The 23,509-nt window shown below is 36.8% G+C and overlaps 1 protein-coding gene across 1 annotated transcript in view; it reads right to left on the bottom strand.

Moving 5' to 3' along the window:
- Window positions 1-8,326: 8,326 nt before the first annotated feature.
- The window catches only part of Cfap300 (cilia and flagella associated protein 300), a 21,700-nt gene continuing 6,517 nt past the window's right edge, over window positions 8,327-23,509 (bottom strand). Inside the window, exons 3-7 of the mRNA XM_010642042.3 lie at window positions 20,535-20,610; window positions 15,363-15,529; window positions 11,222-11,394; window positions 10,678-10,744; window positions 8,327-8,686 (exon numbers count right to left, since the gene is read on the bottom strand). Coding sequence (XP_010640344.1) covers window positions 8,558-8,686; window positions 10,678-10,744; window positions 11,222-11,394; window positions 15,363-15,529; window positions 20,535-20,610 — 612 coding nt within the window. The 3' untranslated portion in view covers window positions 8,327-8,557. The remainder of the gene's footprint in view (window positions 8,687-10,677; window positions 10,745-11,221; window positions 11,395-15,362; window positions 15,530-20,534; window positions 20,611-23,509) is intronic.

Below are 23,509 nucleotides of genomic sequence, written 5' to 3'. Positions count from 1 at the left end.
GAAAATAACTGACAGATTCTTAGTATTTGTTAAAGCTCCATGAACTTAGAGAAGGAACGACTTCTTGATAGAATGTTCCATGCTATCTTCTAAAAGTAGGAAATACATTTGGAATTACACACTTTCTTGGCTAGAGCAACAGATCTGCTTAGAAGAGATCAAGTAATGTCTACTGTGTGTCAGGAAAAATGTTGAGACTGGAGACAGTGGTGAACAAAACACATAATCACTGTTTCTGAGAAATTCACCATCTAGTGAGCAAAAAAACCCATGTTAAATACATAAATTATAATTTTCTCTCGGATGTATTACTCTGGGAAGACTCATCTAGATAAGTAACAAAGCTTAGGCGTATTTCTCTCTGCACATATCTACAAACATGAAGGGGAGAGGGAGGGAAGGAAAGAAGTGGAAGGGGGAGCGGGGGAGAGGGAGAAAGGGAGAAAGGGAGAAAGGGAGAAAGGGGAAGAGGGGAGAGGAGGGAAAGGGGGAGAGTGGGAAAAGAGGGAGGAGTGGGGAGGGAGAGAGAGAAAATACAGGAGAAATGGTAGTCTGCCTATCTCCCTGATCTTCAATGCTCGCCAAGTCAGGAGATTGAGGACTTAGATTACAGAGTATCAGGTATATTGGCTGCTAAGAGTTTAACAGTTGGGACACTGCTAAATATGACACTAAATGTAGCTTTTATTATACATTAGTACAGCTTTTACTGTAAGAGACAGGATACTTCCTTTTTATTCCTTCCTTTGTTCTTTTCATCTATTCTTTATTTTCTCCTTTTCTCGCTCACCTTTTAAACTGAAATAATATAGAGTAAAGCAGTGGTTTTCAACCCTGGAGTTACCCTCCAGAATCATATACATATGTTCAAGAAAACACAAAATAATGCTCTACCACATGGAAAAAATCAAAGCAACTAAAAGAATACCACTTCTCATCCATCAGATTGAAAAAAAAATAGACTTGGCATATACTATGTGTTGAGTAGAAAGTAAAAATTCTCATATCCATGGTGGGATCATAAATCAGTGGAATCACTTTGGAGAGGAATTTGTCACTGTCTATCAAGGCTGAATACATCCTACAATCCAACAATTTCATAAGCTGTAAGCCTGGAGAACACTTCACAGAAGATATGTACAATGATATTCATTTCAGCATTGTTCATACAACTAAAATGTCTAACAATAGGGGAGTTGATAGAAATGAAAAAGCCATCCTATTAAGGTTTGTGAATTTAAAAATATGATTAAATACATCTGAAATACATTTCATTTCAAAATACAAATACACATATATATATATATATTTCATTTGAAATATATCTCAAATACATTTGAAAAAAGTACTATTGAGTTAAAGAGCTTGCAAGAAGTTATATTTTTTTTTTTTTTTTTTTTTTTTTTTTTTTTTTTTTTTTTTTTTTTTTTTTTGAGATAGGGTCTTGTGTTCATAGGTTGTCCAGGCTGTGCTGAAATTTGCAATTCTCCTGACTTAGCCTCTGAGAATGTGGACATTATAGGTGTGTGCCACCACTCCTCATAAAGTTTTCTTTAAAAGAATGGGCTGGGGAGACAGGTGTGGTTATACAAGTGCAACAAAAGGAATCCTTGTGGTATTGGTATTAGAACTGTTCTCTTTTCCTTGCTTTATTCTCCTTTGCCTTTTACTTTCTTTAAAAAAATTTTTTGTATTGGTACACGTTTGTGATACCTGTTCATCATCTAGACTGCAGAAGCTGGCAGGATCTCACAGTACTGATAAAATGGTCTAGATCTCAATGTACACAGCACACACAAACACATGAGTGCAAGTAAACCAGGGGAAATCTGTCAGCTTAGCAAATGTTTGTCAATATAAACATTCTAGTTATGTTATACTACAGTTTTGCAAAAATGTCATCATTAAGGGAAATTGGGAAAAACATATTAGAAATCTCTGTATTATTTCATATAATTGGATATGATTCTACTCTTATTTCAATGAAGAATTATAATTTGTATATACTATATACATGTATCAAAACATTGCACAGTACCCCATAAGTTATGTAAAGTTTTTGTTTTTGTGTATCAGTTAAAAACATAAAAAAAATTTTTTTGTGGGGGTGGTGCTAGGAATTGAACCCAGGGCCTTTCAAATGCTGACCAACTGCTCTGTCACTTGAGTGTCCTTAAGAATTGCAATTTGAAAATTGTGAAGTAAATTTGGCAAAATTGTAACTGTCAAGTCTTGGTGGAGGGTATATATTCTCTATGCTTTTACATATTTTATAATTTAAAAGAGGAAAAGCAATGTCTGACACTCACTGAAGAATTGATTCAATCACTACGGGTAGAGGTAAAGATCAGTCAGTGTCATCAGTCTCAAGCAAAGCTAGAATTGAACACCATTTGTTAGCCAGGCTTGTGGCAGAAGACCATAACCCCACACTAGGGAAGATCTAGCGTTTGAGGCCATTTGAAACAACATCTTATCTCAAAACAAAACCATAACAACAACTACTAACAAACAAACAAACAAACATAAAAAACCAATTTGTTACTTGCTTTGGAATAAGACCAATTTGGGTTCAGATGCTGGACTCAGTACTTACTGGTGACATATAGCAAATTATTTAACCTATTGAAATTTTAATTTAGTCATATTAAGTGGGCATGAAACAGTACTTTGAAAATGCAGTTTTTAGGACATCTAGCCTATATTGTGCTTCTATAAGCACAGCCTAATGAGGGGAGTTAGCTCTTGTCTTGTCTTGGCTCTGCGTGTGTGTGTGTGTGTGTGTGTGTGTGTGTGTGTGTGTGTGTGTGCAGTGCTGGGGATTGAGCCCAGGGCCTTGCACTGGCTAGGTGAGCATTTACCACTGAGCGATACCCCTAGCCCTTACTTTTGCAATGTCAGACATGCTGTTCAAATGCAATGCTGCTATTTTTTGGGGGGGGGCACCCATGGTCTCACTATGTAGGTTTAGGCTGGATTTAAACTCACTGTATAGTACAAGCAGGTCTTGAACTCCCAATTGTCCTGCCCCAGATGCTGGGATTACAGGCATGTGACACTATTTCCAGTAATGCTGCTTCTCTTATTCTGGTAACTGCTCTCCATTTGAGGTTTAGGGTGCTCACTATACTCTCCATTTGAGTAGTGTGGATCTGATAGTATGTATCTCAAGCCTGGCCAAACTGAAGATAGTGTTTCTAAGGTTAAGGGATAGGCATAGCATCCAATGTGCCAAGATGGGACTTTGGTTTAAATACTTCAGACAGAGGTAGATGTTATTTTCCAGTTTGTTACTGGTTTTGCATTCCACAGGAGATATATATATATATATATTGGTAGAATGACATTTTTTCATTATTTGGAATGACATGGTCTAAGAGTAGAGTGCACAGAGAGAAAATACACTGTTAATGAAAACAAGTCTTGCATCAAATCAGGATAGAAATCAAGCCAAAATACCACTGGAATTTTCATTTATATTAACTAATACATCTACTTTTTTCTTAAGATAATTTGGATCAAAATTTCTTTTGCTACCGATTTAACACCTCAAAAAGTTGTTGATAGGATTAAATAAGGCATGTCAAGCTTTAACTTCAGCAACTGGAACAAAGTGATATCATAATAGTAATGAGAAAAAATATTCTCATTTTGCTTCTAGAACTATAAGCACATCCTTTGATGAGGGATGCTAGCTTTTCATGTTATTCATGTCAGACAATACTGTTAGCATGAAAACAAATGGGTGTTCTGATTTCTTGTGAAATATTTTTACCATACAGTTAATATACAATAGAAAGATAACCTCTATGAAGCACAAGGTCATAGGTTTCTTTGGGAATATTCATACATATGACAGTTTATTCTTTTGGAGTTTTGCCTTCAGTGTGCCCTTTCATGCCTTGTTCCTTCACCAACTTTCCCTTAGAGTCCCAGATCCTCTTTGGAGTTTCCTGAATGGATGCGATTTCTCCTTCCGAAATCTGTTAGTAATTACAGTCTGTGCTAGGCATTTGATACCTACAGGATATCTTGTACTCTCAGTAATATTAACATTTATGAGTCTCTCATTGCACCTAGTACAATCACAGGGACTAGATTATAAACTCCTTAATACAGCAAATTTTATTATTGCCATACTCTGTAGTAGGTAATGGACAAACATTTGTGTTAGGTGAATATGATAATCACTACACTATGGAAATAAACATTTGCAAAAAGAATAAAAACTTGTTCTTAATTAGTATTGCTAACTAACTGGATGAGTGCTAAACCTTCAGGAAAGTTTTTCTTTAAAAACTTCAGTTTTAGAACTTTCATACCTTTTTCCCCCCATTTTTTTGAGACAGGGTTTTCCTTTGTAGTGCAGGCTGGTCTTGAACTATGTAGCCCAGACTGACCTCAAACATATGGAGACCCTTCTGCTTCAGCATCCCACATGCTGGGATCACAGGTGTAAGGACCCAAACAGGCTGAGAAGGGCTTGGAGCAGAATGGCTTAGAAAAGGGTAGGGCTCAGGACAAAGGGTTTTCCCCTTTTGCTCTCTGACCACAACTTCCTACCACTGTTCCCACTTCCTGATTCTCAATATCTCAAATAACCAACACCTCCTAATTCACTGGTTAGGTAACACTTTTTGGGGTCATATCTTGTTTTTTTGGGTTTTTTTTTTCCCAAATAAGCATTCCATTGTCACATACTTCATGATGCCCAGAGCTCCCCATTGGTATTAACTCAGCTAATTGGTGCTTTGTTAAATGCTATAATCTATTTAATCTTTAGACTTTCTTCATATTGATTCATCACCACCAGACTGTCACACCAGAATGTCACAGGATGATTTGTTCCTGCTCAAAAATCCCTCACTACTACACATCACCTACAAAGTTGTAAATTTCTTAGCTTTGCGCGCACAACCTTCAGTAATCTGGTCTCCATTCACTTGTTTTCACTGATAGAACCCAGAACTCCTGGACAGGACTCCCCCATTTTGACTACTACTGAAGTGTACTCAGGTTTCCCCAAACCCTTGTGTGTTTGTGCCTTTCTTTACTTTTGCTCAGGGGACCTAAATGTCTCAGGTTTTCTAACCTTTAGCCTACATCTCTTTTCCATGTCCAAACAATTCTGTGAAATCTTTTTTTTTATAAGTAACATTTGGAATACTGAAGAATGTTCTCAAGTCTGTGAGAACTATTCACACAACACCAATCATGTGGGCTACACAGGTCAGTTGTCTCATTCCAGACAATCTTCCATTCTCATTTGATCAGAGCTTGCTTTTTCAAAGTTGGCTTCCACAGGCTGCTGCTCTTCTCCAGGGACAATGTTGCCCCAGGCATGTTCCCAGGCTGCATATCTAATCCCACACTGTACCACTAAATCCAGACTATAATAGCTCACAAAACTAAACAAAAGCTTTAGGGATAACTAGAGGGACTGTAGTACAGAAAGCTTTAGGGATAACTTGAGGGACAGAAAACTTAGGCATCTAGATATAAATGTTGCAAGAGTCCACTGGCTAGGCAGAGGAGGGTTTCATATAGATACTCCCCAACCTAAGTGCTGACCTTTCCCCTTCCCTGTCTTTCTACTCTCATAAGTCTGAATTCAAGAGCAGCTGCCCTGCATCAGATGGACTCTGTCAGGCAGATAATGGGTATTCACTGCCTTTCAAGTGCTAGGCACTGTGTTCGGCACAGAGATACAAAGGTGAACAACAGACTCAGGTCCTCTTTTCATGAGACAGGATGTTTTGTTTATTGGAGGGGGGGCAAGGTCTTCCTATGTAGCCCAGATTGGCCTTGAACTCAAGATCCCCCTGCCTCAGCTTCCCAAAGTGCAGGGATTACTGGTATGTGACACCATACTTGACTTCATGACAGATAGTAAACCATTAGGTTAGAAAGTAAATCCCAGTGTGCAAAAAGATGAGAACAAAAACACCCCCCAAAACAAAACAAACAAAAAAACTGGGTGTTTAACTCTGGGGCCCTGGGAGAGAGGACAGACCAATTTTTTTCTTTCATATTCATCTAGCCAAAGTAATAATAATCTGCAAAAAAGCAATTGATTCCTGAAGATATTTTACATTATGATGCAGACAGTTGAGTTCATTTTGTCTTATTTCTTCAGTCAAGGGAGCAGAGTCAAACTCATGAGCACTTATCCATGTGCCTAGTGTATGTATTAATTTATATAATTTTCAAATAACCTATGAATAAGTCTTTTATTCTCCATTTTATAGAACAGGGAACTAAGGCACAGAAGGTTAAGTAATCAACTAAAGGTCACACAGTAAGTAATGGCAAAACTAAGAATTCAGGCCATCTGCCAATCCTGCCCAAACTCTGTACCACATTCCCATTAAGCCTATTTAGATAATTTGCATAATCACTGATAGGTCGTTCAAGTGATTTTCCCAAAACACTGGTATAATCTTTCCTTAAAGGTACATTCTACTTCTGCTTTAAGAGCTGACAAAAAAAAGTGACTGACAGTTTCTCTTTTACCTGTGGATTTTCACCCAAACCAGCCCAGCACACCCTGCCACACCATGCAGTTCCTTGAGCTCTCTAGTTATTAAAACCGTATCAGATCTTCCATCAAAGTCAGATTAAGCCCTCCTTGGCCCTTGTTCACAATGGCCTCTTGATCTCTGCATTCATGGACTGGTTTCTGTTGTCACTCCTAGAGATTACCTTTCCTGCTAGGTTTATAGGGGAATGCATGTGACCCTAATGCAAACTGCACAGACTGGGAATTCAAAAAGAGCTACTGATTGACTAACTGAGAGGGTCTTGAACCTGAGGGATTGTGTGGTTTACAGCAAGATTGGTACTTTGGGTACTGAACCCAGGGCTATTTTAAGATGGGGTCTTCCTAAATTGCTAAATTGCACAGACTGGGATTGGATTTGTAATCCTCAGGCCTCAGCCTTCCATAGTTGTGGGATTACAGTGTGCTACCATGTCCAGCAATTCTATATTTTTACATAATTTTAAATTACACATAATATTCCTACAGTCAAATGTCACATTGTACTCCATAAATACGTACATTTGTATGTTTTCTATGTATCAACTAAAAATATTAAAGAAATTTGGGGGGAAAATACAAATATTACAGGTCGAATATCCTCAATCTGCAAATCTGAAATCAGAAATGCTACTTTTTAGTGTCATGTCAGCATTCAGAAAGTTTTATATTTGAAGGATTTTGGATTAGGGATGCTTAATATTCAGTCTCCAGCAAAATATGAAAAACAGTTGAAATCTGAAATCCTTTTGGTCCTGGGCATTTCAGAGAGGGCATGCTCAATCTACAGCAATAAAACTGGAAAGCAGTTATTCCTTCAGTAAATACTTAAAATGCTAACGATTATGCTACACATTAAGAGCTAAAGCAAACTTTCTCTCCACAGCTCTGGACCCAAGTTGCTGGCTGCCTTCTACATTCAAATTGAGGTTCAAATCTAAAATTACCCCTATAATACAGAAACACATATTCTAAACTTGTTCCTCCTAAAAGTCGCAATATTTCCTGCAAGATTTCCATCATCTATGAGATATATGTCAACCACTAGACCATTTAAAAAATCTAAGTTATACACTATTAATTCTGTGTAATGATAGTACTAAGACAACTTGTTTCTCACTCTTTTGCCAATTCAATAATACAATTAAGACAACTTTCTCTGTTTACATGTACATCTTGTATTAGCTGTGAGAAAGCTGTAGTTTTAATTTATTATACGATAAAAGAGTTTACAATTACTTTCAGAACAGTACATTTTAAAATTTTAATTGAGGATTTTGAGTGGAACAAATGAATCAAAAGAATTGCTATTTTTTTCCTTACTCTAGAGATGTGAACCTTAGGCAATGAAAGACATGTATTAATTGAAATACAAGTTTAAAAAGCCAACATGAAAAACTGACAAGTCACTTGAATATTCTGGGGAAGAGGCAGTACTTGGAATGGGACCCAGGTCTTCATGCCAGGCAAGTGCTCTACCACTGAGCTACATCCCCTAGCCCCTCACTTGGCCTCCCTGCTCCTTAATTTATTGAGATTGGTCTCTAGATAGCCCAAGCTGGCCTTTAACCATCCTCTTACCTCAGCCAACAAAGTGCTGGGACTACAGGTGTGTGTTACCATGTCTGGCTTCTCACTTGAGCAAATACGAATGAGAGTTTTTTCTGTTTGTTTGTTTTGGTACTGGGGATCCAACTCAGGTCCTTGTGCTTTTGAGGCAGGCGGCAACACCACTGAGTTAAATCCCCAGCCCAAAAATGAGAGTTTTAGTTCCTTGTAACTTTCTGTAAAAATTCCATAATGTTTTGTGTAGATTATAGTAGGGATTCTTATATGAGTAGAAATTTGTTAGCCAGACAAATTTTGAGAAAGGCATCTTGGTGTTTCCTTTCCTGTGTTCTAAGCATGCTCTTTACATTTTACTTGAATTGATCTACAAAGTAAATAACTACCCATAAATTAATATTAAAATAGAAAAACAAATTTAAAAATAATAGATATAGATAATCTGAAAGAACATTAAGACATTTCCCCCACACCAAAACAATGGTATAAAACATTAACATGTCGCTTGATAGGATCCACAATAAAGTAAGAAAATGTCTGTTCATGATTCGTTGTTGAAGGGTAGCACACACCCGTAGAATCCTGAAAAAGATAAAACTAAATTATTTAGTATACAATTACATTTGAATGATAACTAACACATTTAGCTATTTCTGCTGAAACATCATAATGCATATATACAATCTTTGAAAATAAATTGGCAGGCCAGGATTTGCCTCAGTGGTTTTGCTGCCTGCCTTGCAAGTTCAAGGACCACAGTTCAATTACAAGTGCAATATTCTGAGTTCGATCCCCAGTATCGCAAAAAAAAACAAAATAACAAAATAAAATGCAAACAAAAATCAATGTGAAAGCCTGGTGTGGTGGCACATGCCTGTAATTCCAGCACTCAGGAGGCTGAGGCAGGAGGATCACTGTGAGTTCGAGACCAGCCTAGGCTACATAGTGAGCTCCAGGTCAGCCTCAACTACATAGTGAGACCCTGTCTCAAAAAAAAAAAAAAAAAAAATCAATATGAAAAAGAAAATAAATTGGTAATTAACATTTAAAAATATTAACAGCACAGTCTATGTACATTAGGAATATATATGTAACACACACACACACACACACACACACACACACACACAATTTGTGTTCTTAAGGAATCTATACTCCAAAGGGCAATCTCATCTTTTAAAAAAAGTGCTTTTAACATGCTAAGATTACAAAATTTTCTACTTAGCAATTTTCTTCTATCTTTGCTTTTTTTATTTATGTAGCTTTGTAGGAGAGGGTTGAGACAGGTGCTCACTATGTAGACCAGGCTGGCCTCAAACTCACAATGCCATCATGCCAGGCCTTGTTTTTTTTAGAACCAGGTCCCTATGTATCATGTGGGTTTTCACTGTGCTGCAGCCCAGCACACTAGTTGAAACACAGTAAATATTAAATATTTAATAAATACTTGTTAACTGATTACAGATACTTAGAAATTGCATCATATGTAGTATCTTTTGTATGACACTACTTACAAGTAGCAGATTGTATGATATAAAGATCTTTATGGCATTTACTCTATAAACTGCAGCTTGACAGATTAGAGAATTATGCTCTACTTCATCTGAGTCACAGATTCAGCTCTAAGTAAGGAATATTATTAGATACAGATAACAGAAGGGAAGCAATGGAAAAAAGTTCTTTAAACAAAAGCATACTACCATATCAACTTTAATTTTTTGGTTTTTTGAGACAAGATCTTGCTATGTGGTTCAGGCTGACATTGGACTTACTATGCACAGCCCAGGATGGCGTTGAGCACAAGATGATCCTTCTGCCTCAGTCTTCCAAGTGCCGGTATTACAGGCATGCAGCACCATACCTGGCTATTCAACTTTGAATTTTTTTTTTTTTTTGAGACAGGGTCTCACTATGTAGTTCAGACTGACCTGGAACTCACTATGTAGCAAGGGCTGGTCTCGAACTCACAGTGATCCTCTTGCCTCAACCTTCCGAGTGCTGGGATTACAGGCATGTGCCACCACACCTGGCTTCACCTTTTTTTTTTTTTTTGGCACTGGGGCTCGAACTCGGGTCCTTGCGCTTGCAAGGCAGGCCACTGAACTGCTGAGCTAAATCCCTGGCCCTGGCTTCAACTTTTAATTTTAATAAAACATTAACTACTGTATCATTATCTTTTCTCCTAGTCATAATGATATATTAATGGCTAATTCCAGATGTTTTTTTTTCTGGAGATGAACCCAGGGTGTCTGAAGTGAGCTACATCCCCAGCTTCACTCCATTTAAAAAAAAAAAAAAAAATTCTCGGGTTGGGGATTTAGCTCTGTGACACTGTACCTGCCTTGCAAGACTAGGTCCTGAGTTTGATCCACAGTACTGAAAAAAAAAAAAAAACTTAAAAAAATTTTTTTAAGACTGGGTCTCACTAAGTCACTAAATTGCCCAGGCAGGGCTTGAACCTGCCTCAGCTTTCTTGAACACTAGGATTACAGACATGTACCACATATTCAGCTGTAACAACTCCATTAATAAGTAATTAATTTCTTTTGTTGCAGATTTCCTTCAATACTTACATAGGCTGTGACTTTAAAGACAGAAGAAGTAATTTGTATTTTCTTGGTTTGAGGATGTTTTCGAACACTAAAAAAGAGAAACAGGTACATTTGAAATGTAACAAACAATTGTTTGTAACACCTAGATGAAAATTCTTCCACCTTTTTAGAATAAAGGTAATCATTTTTTATTCTTTGGCTGAGCAAACTCAAACATCCTGAGGGATCTTGTGCTCCTTTGATATTTAAAAGGAGGTAGCTGGCAGGGAGGGCTAGAAGAAGGCAGTTCCTAATAAAGGAGTAGGTGACAGTTCTGAATGAAGAAAGAATAGATAAATGAAGCATGAAAGGACTGAGAAAATAAGAGAGAGTCAGGGAAATCTGGCCTGCAAGAGAGGGAGGAGGTATAAGATGGGAACAGGATAGTGCTATTTTTACTGGTTATATTTACTGTCATATTGGTAATATGACAACAGCAAGATGATGGGTAATCTCCATCCTAGTTAAACAAATAATTTTCTCCACCAACTAGAGATTTATATATTGTGTGACATAGCAATATTACCTGACCAGATCCTTATAGATAAGCTTTGCGGTTTCCAGATATGGTTTAAGCACATCTTCATATTGACAAAGGGATCCACCAAGGCAAAGATGTTTAAAAAGACAAAACAGGAACTCCTCTCTGTCTGGTTTGCTGAATACTTCATATTTTTCTGAATCTTCCATCAATAAAACCTAGGATGATAAAATTCATCTTAATGTGATATAATTCAAGGCACTAATTTTTAGTATCTGTGCTGCCGAAGTGAGCACAAGGCATTAATTTTTAAAAGTTCCGACTATGTATTTTTAAGTAATCTTAGACCTATTATTTATTTTTGTGGTGCTGGAGATCAAACTCTAGAGCTCTGCTCAGCTAGGCAAGCAATTCTATCACTGAGCCACACCTTCTACCCCAATTCAGACTTCTTGTGTATAGGAGTGTGTGGTGTTACAGGGATCAAACCCAGGGGCTGGCACATACAAGGCAAGTGCTTTACTACTCACTCACAATTCCAGCCCCTAAACTTAAGAACCAACTCTGAGACAACTGTAGGTTAATGTGCAATCAACAAACAGAAAATACTATATTTCTTTTATTGAACTGTTTCTAGCCTACCTACTTTTAAAAAGAATGTGAAATAGTTAACAATAAAAAATAAACACAGTAAGACCAAAATATTTAAAGATCAAAAGTGTAAGGAAATATAGTCGGAAGAGAATTCTCTCTATATAAAAAATTCTGGATAGAGAAAGCTATAAAAATTGTGCACAGGACCTGGGCATGGTAGTACACATCTGTAATGCCAGTCTCTTAGGAGGCTGAGACAAGAAGATCCCAAGTTCAATGCCAGCCTGAGAGACTTAGCAAGATACTGTCTCAAAACAAATATTAAAAAGGGGTGGGGCAAAGGGCACAGCTCAGTGACAGAGTACTTAAAATGAGTGAGGCCCTAGGTACAAGAACCAGAACTCTGAAAGAAAAACAAAAATAGTGTATAACACTAACATGATCATATGAGAGGGGATAATGGTGAATCATATAAGAATCACCATCCAAAAGCAAGAAATACATTTAATTAGGAAAACTGACTATGCTTATTTATTTTTGAGACAAGATCTCACTATGTAGCCCATGCTGGCCTCAATCTCAATAGTCCTCCTGCCTCAGTCTCCTAAGTATTGGAACTGCAGGCATATGCCATCACACCTGGCTTGGTTACATTTACAAACTGCTAAGGAAAATTTAGCACAAGGTCATTGGATAAGATGTAAAGAATAATACATCATATGCTATTATCCATATACAATTTATTTATAATGACTTGATAAAAGCCAGTGTTACGTACACTAAGAGACAGGTAAGGGGCACAGCTGTTGTTCTCTGGATATGCCACATGTAACACTTGCCCACCTCCACTTCCTAACTTCCTCCCTCTTTCCTTCTCTGTTAGAAAATGGTGTGCTAGTAAAGCCCATGTTAATGGCTACCTGAAGATATAGACACTAGGGTAAATAAAGCACTTAGAAGTGAATAGTTAACACATTTTTTTACATTATCATTCTCATATACTGAAATGATTAGGCTGTGTAATTTAATTTTTTGGACTTTTGAGATAGGTTCTTGCTATGTACTTTAGGCTGGTCCTAAACTATGTAGCCAAGGCTGGCCTTGAACTTGCAGTGATCCTCTTGCCTCATTCTTTTGGGTGCTGTGATTATGGGTGTGCACTGCACCTCCATGCCCTATATAAAATGTTTGGAATGAATGCTAAACATAATATTCTATAGCTGTTCTTCTTCACCTTTTACATACACATCCCTAGCTGTGCAACCTTCAGGCATTAGGGAGAAAATGTTAATGAGTCAACCTTCTGAGCTGCAGTCAAGAAGGACGTTATTATCTTTACTTACATTATAGCATGCTGATACAATCTGTACTGCTGCACAGTGGGGTGGGAACTTTCTAGTTTAGGTTAAAGGTGGAAATTGTTGCTGTTGTTTTCCCAGCCAGAAAGCAAGCAAGTTTTAGCTGAGTGTGGTGGTGCACACCTGTAATCTCAGCACTTGGAAGGCTGAGGCGGTGGGGAGTAGGGGAGGGAGAGGGGGAGGGAGAGGGAGAGAGAGAGAGAAAGAGAGAGAGAGATCACTCAGGAGAGAAGAGAGAGGGTAGAGGGGGAAAGGGAGGGAGAGGGGGAAAGGGAGAGAGGGAGGGAGGGAAAAAGAGAGCTGAGATGTAATTAGAGGTATCCAAAAGAAAAAGAAAGGAGACCCAAACCAAACATTTCTTGAGTGGCAATATCTAACCCTTGGTGAAGAGTAGAAATTAATGTCAGATCCTCATTGTATAGTACTTATATTATCTCATGTCAGATACAAATATACTTCATTTAACTAAAATCAAATTGTAGTCTAATTCAACTGTGTGTTTGGTTATTTCCAATAAGTTAATTTTGTTTCCTTCTTAAGCTCAGCTTTTAGGCACAGCTCTAGTGCAGATTTATGTATAGACTGACTGGCTGCCTCCCTTTCTCCACAAACAAGATTCCTATGTCTAGACAAGTAAATCAAAAACTTCCTTCTTACACATCTATCTAGATTTGCAATACATTAGCGCTCCTCCTTTCTTTTTTAAAAAAATTATTTATTTTTTTACTCCTTTCTTAGTGGAAAATAATAGTAATAATAGTAGTTGTTAATGTTATGGACTTTACTAAGAGACACACACTGTGCTAAACACTTTAAATGCATTGTCTCACATAATTCTTGTATTATGCCTGCTTTATAGATGAGGAAACTCAGGTTTAGAAAGATTAAGTATCACAATTATTGAATGACAGACTGGGCATAGTGGCACATACCTATAATCCCAACAGACAGGAGGCTGAGGCAGGAAGATCATATGAGGTCGAGGTTGGAGTAGGCTAAATAGTGAGTTCAAGTCCAGCCTGAACTCCATAGCAAGACTATCTCAAAACAAAACATAACAAAACAGAGCCTGAATTTGAACCTGTGTCTACTTGACACCAAAGCTTTAATTTTTAACTACTTAGTAATATTGTAGTAATACAATACTATATATAATACATATTTATATTATAAATGTAATATAAATATATTATATTTATAAGACATTTCAACAGCATTTCATACTTTGTTTTTTTTAGACAGTTTCAGTGTGTAGCCCAAGTAGGCCTCAAACTTGGCAATTCTACTCAGCCTGAGCACTGAGAATATAAGCATCTGCCATCATGCCTGGCTGAATTTCATACTTTTCAGTATACATTTAAATGCTTCCTCAACTAATTTTCTCAATGGTTTTAGGAAGGTAGAATGGGCATTTTCATCTCTGTTGTTCAAGTAGATACTAAGGCTCAAGAGACTGATCTTATTTGTGCTGGGGGTAGTAGCCACTCCTACATTCCAGGAACTCTGGGAGACTGAGGCAGGAGGATCATAAGTTCGGGCCCAGTCAGAGCAACTCAGTGATGTAATGAGACTCTGTCACAAAATAAAAAAATAAAAAAGGGCTGAAAATATAGCTCAGTGTGAAGGCCTTGTGTTCAACTCCCAATATGGATGGAGGATGTGAGTTGAATGATTTGCATAAAGCTACTGTCGAAGAAACCAGATAAATATGTATTCTAACATTGAGTTTAGTGTACCTTTCACTAAAAATTTAACTTAGCCAATTTCATATAGCTTTGTTGATTTTAGCAATAAGAATTTTTTACTCCATGGATATTTTAATATTCATTTGATATATTAAGAGTTCCATATTGAAGAAAAATAGTCATTAATTTACTGGACCAGGTTCTTCACCTCTGCACTACTACATGTTGGGCCAGATAACTGTTGTGAGGAACCTTCCTCTGAGTTGTATAGTGTTTAGCAGCATCTCTACTTATGAGATGTCAGTAGCACCTGGTAGAAAACTACTTGCCTCTACTCATCAGATGTCAGTGATCCAGCTGAGAACTACTGAAATATGCAAATAATTAAGTTAACAGTAAGTGTGCTATCCAAGAAGAAATATATCAATGTGATGATTATTACTAATCATATTTACTAACAAGTACTTGATTTTAGGAAGGCAAAAGTATTTCACATTTTGCATTTCCTGAAATAAAATTCCAATGTGAAATTAAAAATTCTGTACTTACTTTTCGTAACTCATCGGAAATGAGAAATGGATCACAAAAAGAGTCTAAACACTTAACAATATGTCCAGTATCTCGTACAATATCTTCATCATATAACCGATTGAAAAATGACATTGAAAGCTGTGTGCAAGGAACATTTGTAGCTTCAACTTTTTTCACTTCAGTTTCTAAAATAAAACATTTTATAAAGTAATATAAAAGTTAATTTAACATTCTCAATTACTTCTAAAATAAATATGACATATGTTTTACTATAGTCATGCGCTGTCTGACAATGTTTTGGTCAGTGACAGCTAGGTATACCACACTGGTTCTGTAAGACTAGAGTGGAGCTGAAAAAGTCATACTGCCTAGTGTTGCTGTAGCTATCATATCATACTACTGTACGGTGCATTACTCGTGTTTGTGCAGATGCTGGTGTAACAAGCTTACCATATAAAAGGCCAGCATGTACAATTATTCACAGTACATTATACTTAATAATAACTATGTTTTATGTATTTACTATACTATATTATCATTTGCACTTGATCTTAGCCAAAAGGCCGAGAAGCGATTATACTATATTACCATTTGAATATACTCTGATTAAAAAGTTTACTGTAAGAAATTAGGCTATGTTAAGCCAGCAGCATCTACATACATCTCATGTTTACTGTATCTCTTCACTACAGCAAGAGGCCACACTGAGGAACTCGCCCATACCATCTGGATTTGCTAAGTATTCAATATGTTGTTCACATAAGAAAATCACCTAATGACAGATTCCTCAGAATGTAGTCCATTGTTAAGCAACATGACTGTATTTAAAAAACACTTTAGGGATTTTATTAAATTCTTACTTTGAAGCCCCCACCTTTTTTTGAGATACAATCTCACTATGTACCTCAGAATGGCCTTAAACTCACAGCAATCCTACTGCCTCTTGATGCTGGGATTATAGGCATATGCCATCTATACCCAGCTCTTTGTAGCTTATTTTTATTAATAATTAAACTTTTATACCAAAATCTTACCATTTCAAGACTAAACATAAATTAGATAACATTTGAAAATGAAATATCTTTTTATTTGTGTGTAGTAGCAGGTGCATCTATTAGAATGAACTGTAAAAGCATAGGCATTAATTTATGAGTCTGAATTTAAAGTTTTATAATTTGTATTACAAAAATTTTAATTATGGGGCATTTATGAAGTCCTTGAGGTCTTGAAAACATTTTCTTTTCACTGAAAGATTTATCCTTTGTAATCTTATTTATAGCTTTTTTTTTTTTTGAAACAAGGTCTCTTTATGTAGTTCAGACTGGCCTTGAATTCACTATGTACCTTGAACTTATGGTAATCCATCTGCCTCAGCCTCAGCCTTCTGAGTGCTGGGATTACTGTGTTCATGTGCCACCATGCCTGGTTAGTGTTTATTACAAAAAATAGTTTTCAAGCCAAGGTAAATTTCACAACAGGCCCTACTCAAGATATCACAAGTTCAGAATTATAGAAATTTGCAAATGACAATTATTTTTCTCTTATAGCTTCAGTTCTTCCCATTCTCCACCTCTTTTCTTCTCCTATACTTATTTCCTGAATGTATATTTCAAGAATGAATTTTATGTTAACTAAAACTTCTATTAAACTATAGAAAGTCAATAAATAGTTTAGGCTAGCCCAGGCAATTTAGCAAGACCCTGTCTTTAAAAAAAAGATCAGTGTCTTCCCATGGCATATGCTCTGGTATTTCTTCCTCTTACTATACGGGCACTAATTTCATTACAAGAGCCCTAGCTTTGGGACCTTATCTAAATGTAATTATCTCCCAAAGGTTCCAAATAATATCACAATGAGGCTTTAGGGCTAAAACATGAATTTGAGGCAAAGGCACAGATCAGTCCACTAACATGTGCTACATTGTTATGTAGGAATTTTATTAAATTCTACCACTAGCACTTAGAAAATACATGGTTTAGTCACTTTCCTCATCACTGAGATATCTGACAACCCCAATTTAAAGCAGGAGAGGTTTATCTTGGCTCTCCTATCTTGGAGTGGAATCAGCATGGCAGAGGGGCGTAGTGCCCACATAATGGTTGTCAGGAAGCAGAGAAAGAATTGAGATGCCATGGAGGGAGATATACCCTTCCAGGTCATGTCCCCAGTCACCTGCCTCTAACCAGATCCCACCTACTAACAGCAAGTCAGTTGTAGTGCCCCTATAATTCAATTACCCGCCAAAAGCCTCAGGGGGAGATTCTTGCTATAAACCTTAATGATACACAATGCATCACTATGACCACATACAGAAAATTAGGAACACATTGCTCCCCCCCAAAAAATGTTAGCAAATACAACACACTAGTTACCTCCTTTTTATTAGATGTCTTAAGTTAGTGCTTTTTTGGCAACCCCAACATGACAGAAACAAGACAATGTAGTGACCAAGGTCTTGAATTCTGGAGCACGTATTTGAATCTCAATGTTATCCTGCCAGCTGTGTTACACTGTACAAAATACTTAGTTTATGCTCCTAACTTTTATTTGTAAGATAGTGATGTATATCTCTCGGAATTAAAGAAGGTAATGTAAATGATGCCCTTAGCTGAGTATGCACATAGGAAGTATCCATTATATGTTCTCTAAAAAGGGCAGTGTGTATAAATGAAGGAGACTACAGTACCTGGCTGAGAAGACATTGCAGCACTAACACCGGCCATGTAGCCAGAGCGCTAGCAGCAAAGAAGGTTCCATAATTTTTTTTCCTCTTTTTCATTTTTTACTTTTTTCTTTGTGGTACTAGGGATTGAACCCAGGGCTTTCACAATGAGCCACATCCTTGGCCCTTTTTAAATTTTTGTTTCTTTTTTTCTTTTGGTACTGGGGATCAAACTTGGGACCTTGCACCTGTGAGGCAGTTGGCAGAATCAAAATATTTTCTTATTTTTAGACAGGGTCTTGCTAAATTGTTAAGTTGCCCAGGCTAGGCTTGCATTCATGATTCTCCTGTCTCAGCTTCCCAGAGTGCTGGGATTACAGGTCATTACAGGTCATCATTACTTTCCTTAGAATTGGTTCACTGTTTTGGTTTTAAAAGCCTATTCTTTGCTTTATAAAGGCCCCCAGAGGAAAAATGACCAATGTATCAGGAGAAGAAAAGAAAGGAGATACAAACAAATGAATGGAAGAGTTCTTGCAGAACTCTACTGAAAATAAAGTGCTCTATTTTTCAGAGTATTTCTAATTATCTTGTCAGGCACATGTAGAATTTTAGAGCCTTTCTTTTTGCAATGCTTATTTAAAAACTGTAAGAAAGCCAGTGTTATTTGTGAAGTATGCACCAATATGGAGGAAGACTGAACATTTATTTCATTGAACCTAATTTTTTTAAAAGAGTGAAGTTATTGTAAACATACTTTATAAACATTAGTTCTGACTATTCTTTTCTGAAAATTTGAGTTGGCAAATACATTTGCGCTCAGATACTCAGTTTAATTTTGTAAGTAGTCTGAAGATCATGCTGTACCAGTTTTTGCTCTATAAATTTTATAGTAGTCTTTAGCCAAAAGCAGTAAAATCTGACTTACTAAGTCTAACATCATGAACTATTTGTAATCTTGTCCTTGACTCAAACTTTAAGAAAAGGTTTTTTTGTATTAAGGCTTCTAGAATTCCACAAAAACACAATGTCATAATTTACTAGAAGATCACCCAACAAAAACATCTAATTTCCCATCAACTTGCATTTTTTGAACACAAATGCATATCATCAACCAGCATCTCCTCCTAAATGGAACCATGCTTCTATTTGTTCTATTGTTGAGACTTCAACCTTACATTTAAAATATAATGTTCATATTTTTGTTTTCAAAATAGTCTATTACCAAGTCTGATTTTTTTCTTGACCTGCGAGTTAAGATATATAAATCAATGTTAACTGGGTAATTTTTCTCTTAAATTTCTGTCTTTTTTGGTGGGGCATCTACTTTTATTTTATACATTCAGATTTGATTGAAACAGTTAAGGCTACAAGCAGAACATAGCTCACATGTGTTTCAATGTATTATGGAAATACTATCTATACAAAGTTCTCCTTCTGAAAATTTAAGACACTCCATGATTTGATATATTACTCTTAAAAGTTTCATGATAGCTGATTCCTGTGTCAAAAATCCATGTCATTAAAGCAAATGAGATTTTGCCCAAGCATTCCCATATTAGTGGATAATTTCCTGACCTTTTCCCACTATTCAGAATTGACCACTCCACTTTCTTCATGTTCTAATTTCTATGGTAGAACCTGTAATACTTTATTGCAACACACACACATTTTAATATATCAAGTTCCTTTTACAGATTTTCTCTTATTGTGATATTTCTTGTATCTAGCAAAGCACATGGACTGAGCAAAATAAATGCCTTCCAAATTAATAAAAAGTGAGAGTTGGGTGTGGTGGTATACACCTGTGATGCCAGTACTCTGGGAGGCTGAGATAGGAGGACTGCAAAATGGAGCCCAGTCTGGGCAACTTAGTGAGATCTTGTCTTAAAATTAAAAATTAAAAAAAGGCATGGGATGTGGATCAATGGGTTCAAAGGCCCTGGGCTCAATCTCTAGTATTGCAAAACAAAACAAAAATAATAAAACAGATAAATAGAGAGAGGGGAGAGGAGGGGAGGAGAGGAGAGGAGAAGAAAAGGAGGAGGGGGAGGAAGGAAGGAAGGGTGGGGGAGTGGGGTGAGAGAGAGCGGGGAGAATGCACATGTGTGAGCAAGTACAACTGCTCTTAAGGACTAAGTCAAGACAACAGCAGTAGATTTCAAGGACAGAGATGAATGGAAGACCTGGCACAAGATCAAATTTAATCTTGACGTAAGCAAACAGACAAATCATCATTCACAATCTATGTTTAAAATTATGGTACTAGGGATTGAACCCAGTGACTCACACATGCTAGGTGAGTGCTCTAGTACGAACCTCAGCCCCAACCTTTATATTTTTTGAGACAGGGTCTCACTACATTGCCTAGGCTGATCTCAAGCCTTGCTTAGCATTACAAGTAGCTGGGATTATAGGCACTGCTAATTCCAGCCACAATCAGTATTTTAATAATGAAAATTCTGAGGCAAAGTTTTGTTATAATAGCAAAACAGTCATCTGAAAAGATAAAAATAAATTTTATTTACCTAATGTCATCCACTGTCCAGAAGAATCTGAAAGTAAATGTAAATTTGAAATAACATTTGGGTCTTTGAAAAAAGCCTAAAACACAAATTGGAGGGAAACATGTTAGATAAGCTATTATAAATAATAATAAAGACCAACTTATAAATTAACTTTAGTAAAATCTCATTTAAATCTGAAAAGCAACTACAAATTGGTAAAATGTCTAATACATGTTTTATAAATAAATGAAGCATTATTACATTCAAGTTGGAACACGAAGTGCGAACACTAAGTAAGGTCTTTGGCACTTAATACACAGAAAATAATGATTTACATTAAAATTAGATTATATGCTTAAAACATTCTTTCCATCTTGTTTTTTGAATTAATCACAATAACTGTTTATACTCTAGGTCTAAAAGTAATCATCAATTTACTTTTGCCCAACAGGAACAGGGCAGTGATAGATCTGACTTGCTAAAAATGAAAGCTTTCTATATGGCAAAGCCAATGTAACAATTAAAGAGTTTTAGTTCCAAGTAATAGCAACTGACTGGCTGAAAAGGCAAATGTAAAGTTTCTTAAAAGCATCTCAGGTAGCTCAAAAATTTTCAGGAGGTGGAGAACATCAAGCTTAAGGCTAAATTGTGGGAATGAAACAAAATCATGTAGAGAACTGCTCTGGTGAGGCAACTGCCACTTTTCTGCAGCCCCATCAAAAACTAGGAAGCTCATTATTACTTTCCTCTTATTCCAAGAACAAATTAGGTCCAAACCTGCCTGACTTCTAGGATCAAGTGCATTTAGGGTGCTGTGGCTGTAGGCATTACTATTCCTTTCTAACCAACACCACTGCTGGGCTGAGACTGCCTAGCCTGAAAGCTGTAGCCTCTGCTACCACCTTTGCCAATGAAATGGATTGTGCGTGTGCTTCCTTTAAGTTGCTCACAGAGCCATTCATTCATTCATTCATACTGGGGATCCAACGCAGGGCCTTTGAATTAGGCTACGTCTTTAGACCTTTTTATTTATTTTTTTGATAAGGGTCTTGCTAAATCACAAAATTGCCCAGGCTGGGCTCAAACTTGGGATCCTCCTGCCTTAGACTCCCAGAGTGTTGGAATGATAGGTGTGTGCCTCCATGCCTGCTCTTTTATAAACACTTTTGAGACAAGGTCTCAGTAAGCTGCCTAGGCTGATCTTGAACTTGCAATGTTTCTACCTCAGCCTCCCAAGTAGCTGGGGTTATTAGGCGTACATCCTTTTACCCACTCAAAAATCTGTCTTCAAGTAACCAGTCTGATTAGTAAACCTATGTCCCAGACTTCTGTTTTTTCGTTTGTTGCTGTAGAGTGCACCTAGGGCCTTATGTTTGCTAAGCATTTGCTCTGTCAGACCTAAGCCTAGTGTCTTATGTTCTGAATATAAGGGAATACCTTGAATTACTCTTGTGTTCTACTTCCACAAAAAACAAAATAAAACAAAACAAAGTTTACAAATTACCCTCAAGTCATGTGGATATTCAAAAACCTCTGGGCAGCCAGAAAATACAATGTCTATGATGAGTAATAAGAATAATAGAATGATTTTAAAAAACTGCAACAAATATGATAAAGAAAGTGATCTGACATTTTCAATGGCCAAAAAAAGCTTATTGACAAAAACTGACAACTGACAGAAAGCTGGTCAAAGGCTACAAACAGGCATATAAAAATAGTCAATAAACTTATGACAAGATTCTCAAGTTTAAGAGCACTGAAAGAAACATAAATAAGCCAAGTATGGTAGTATACCATTATAGTTGCAACTACTTGGGAGGCCATGAGTTTAAGGTTAGCCTCAACTACATAGTAAGATTTGCCTTACAAGGCAGTGCCATGTCTAGTGCTAGAAGTCAGGGTTTTTGAGAGGAAGGAGATGAACCATTAAACATTTATCAGTATGCCTCTTTGCCTGACTAACTCATACTCACCTTTCAGGTCTAAACCTAAATGTTTTTTTCTCCATTAACCTTTTTTCTGAACACCATTAGATTAGGATTGCCTACTATGTATACGCATAACAACTTGTACTCCTTTGTTATACAGCATTTCACTGTCTGTTTTAGTTTTTAAATTCCTTGAGGGCAAACACAGTGCTCATTATATCTGGAATTAGGAAGTCAAGGGTACTTTTAGTTTAATGAAGGGATATAGCTTACATAGCTTAGATTCCTTCTTCAAGAATCTTAGGAAAACAGTGATTGCTTAAAGATAATGTTGAAAAATGAGAAATATTTATTGCAATAATTTAAAGAATAAAGAACAATTCATTAAAAAAAATCATGGCAAGCATGGTGGCACAAGCCTGCAATTCCAGCACTTGTGAGGATGGGGCAGGAAGATCTCTTCAAGTTTGACGCCACCCTGGGGTACATAGTGAGTTCATGGTCAGCCTCACTAGGCCTATACCTATTTCACTACACTTAGCTAGCATTTGCCAATTTTCATTGTGGACTTTAAATTGCTATCAGTCTTAACAATCAGCAAAGATTATTGAAAATGTAGCAGTCTGGCTGTCCTCAGATGGCTCCAACAGGCCAATGAAAGACTTCTTTGTAAAGTGGAGAAAATGGCAAGTGTGATGGCTTCAAGGTAAGAAAGGATTGGCTATTCTATTCAAGGAAAGCAATAAACACAGTAGAAGGAGCACAGTAAAAGGAAAATGATCAGATGAAGGTGGGAGTTAAACTAGATTTTGTAGTCAAATGAAGAAATTTTAATGTCGTGTGTGCATGTGTGTGTGTGCACAAATGAAGACTGAATTCAGTCTGGTATCTTAGGCAAGCTCTCTATCACTGAGCTATATCCTCAGCCCTTTTTCTTATTTTAATTTTGAGACAGGTCTTGCTAAATTGACCAGGATAGATGTGAATTTGTAATCCTCCTGTCTCATCCACTCCAGTATCTGGGATTACAGTTGGGTGCCATCTTGTCTCAAAAAAAAAAAAAAAAAA

This window comes from Fukomys damarensis, unplaced genomic scaffold, assembly GCF_012274545.1.
Source record: "Fukomys damarensis isolate Sample0158 unplaced genomic scaffold, DMR_v1.0_HiC HiC_scaffold_16, whole genome shotgun sequence".
Taxonomy (NCBI): Eukaryota; Metazoa; Chordata; class Mammalia; order Rodentia; family Bathyergidae; genus Fukomys; species Fukomys damarensis.
This window is presented reverse-complemented; position numbering and strand designations above follow the sequence as displayed.